The 580-nt window shown below is 49.3% G+C and overlaps 1 protein-coding gene across 1 annotated transcript; it reads left to right on the forward strand.

The window, feature by feature from the left end:
• On the forward strand, positions 1–356 carry DQ04_21821000 (putative UDP-Gal or UDP-GlcNAc-dependent glycosyltransferase; the record flags this gene model as incomplete). The annotated part of the gene is made up of 1 exon (XM_009318040.1): positions 1–356. A coding segment is annotated over one exon (356 nt), but the record flags the coding sequence as incomplete, so codon positions are not given.
• Between the last annotated feature and the right edge of the window lie 224 nt (positions 357–580).

Consider the following 580-nt stretch of genomic DNA (forward strand, 5'->3'; position numbering starts at 1 on the left):
GTGATGTGGCAGCGAGTTTGGTTTCATACAAGCCACTGCAGCGTCTAGCGCGTCTGCCGTACACAAGGAAGCGCGCAGCCGAGTTTCTCTCGTTAGATATGCACCATGAGGATGTGATGGTGGGGCGCGTGCTGTACGAGGTGAAGTCCCCCCACTTACTCATCGTGGGGGAACGTGTATGCCGCTTTCATAACTTGCGCAGTGGACCTTTTGCTCCTGTGAGTAACAGTTCGGTTGTCATTCATCACCTCCTGGAGCATGAATACAAAGCGCTGATGCGTCGCTTCAGTGAAGATACCAATCCTCGTGCTACGAGTTACAATCGAACAGGGGGTCTGATGATTTTTTCTTGCTAAGGAAGACCTTTGACTCTCCGACAATCCCTGCTATTTACATTCTGGGTGATCTTTCCACTCATTCCCCCCTTTTATTGCTGTTTTGGGTACAAGTACCGTCGAACACTTTCCGGCGGGCTCGTCGCCTTCTTTTGTTGCTTGGAATCAAGTAAGCATTACGATGTTTTTCTAGATTTCGAATATTTACACGTTAGTGGTGCCTCTTTGGCGTGTATTGGTGGCAC

Source organism: Trypanosoma grayi (genome assembly GCF_000691245.1).
Source record: "Trypanosoma grayi strain ANR4 Tgr_2182_V1, whole genome shotgun sequence".
NCBI classification, from domain to species: domain Eukaryota; phylum Euglenozoa; class Kinetoplastea; order Trypanosomatida; family Trypanosomatidae; genus Trypanosoma; species Trypanosoma grayi.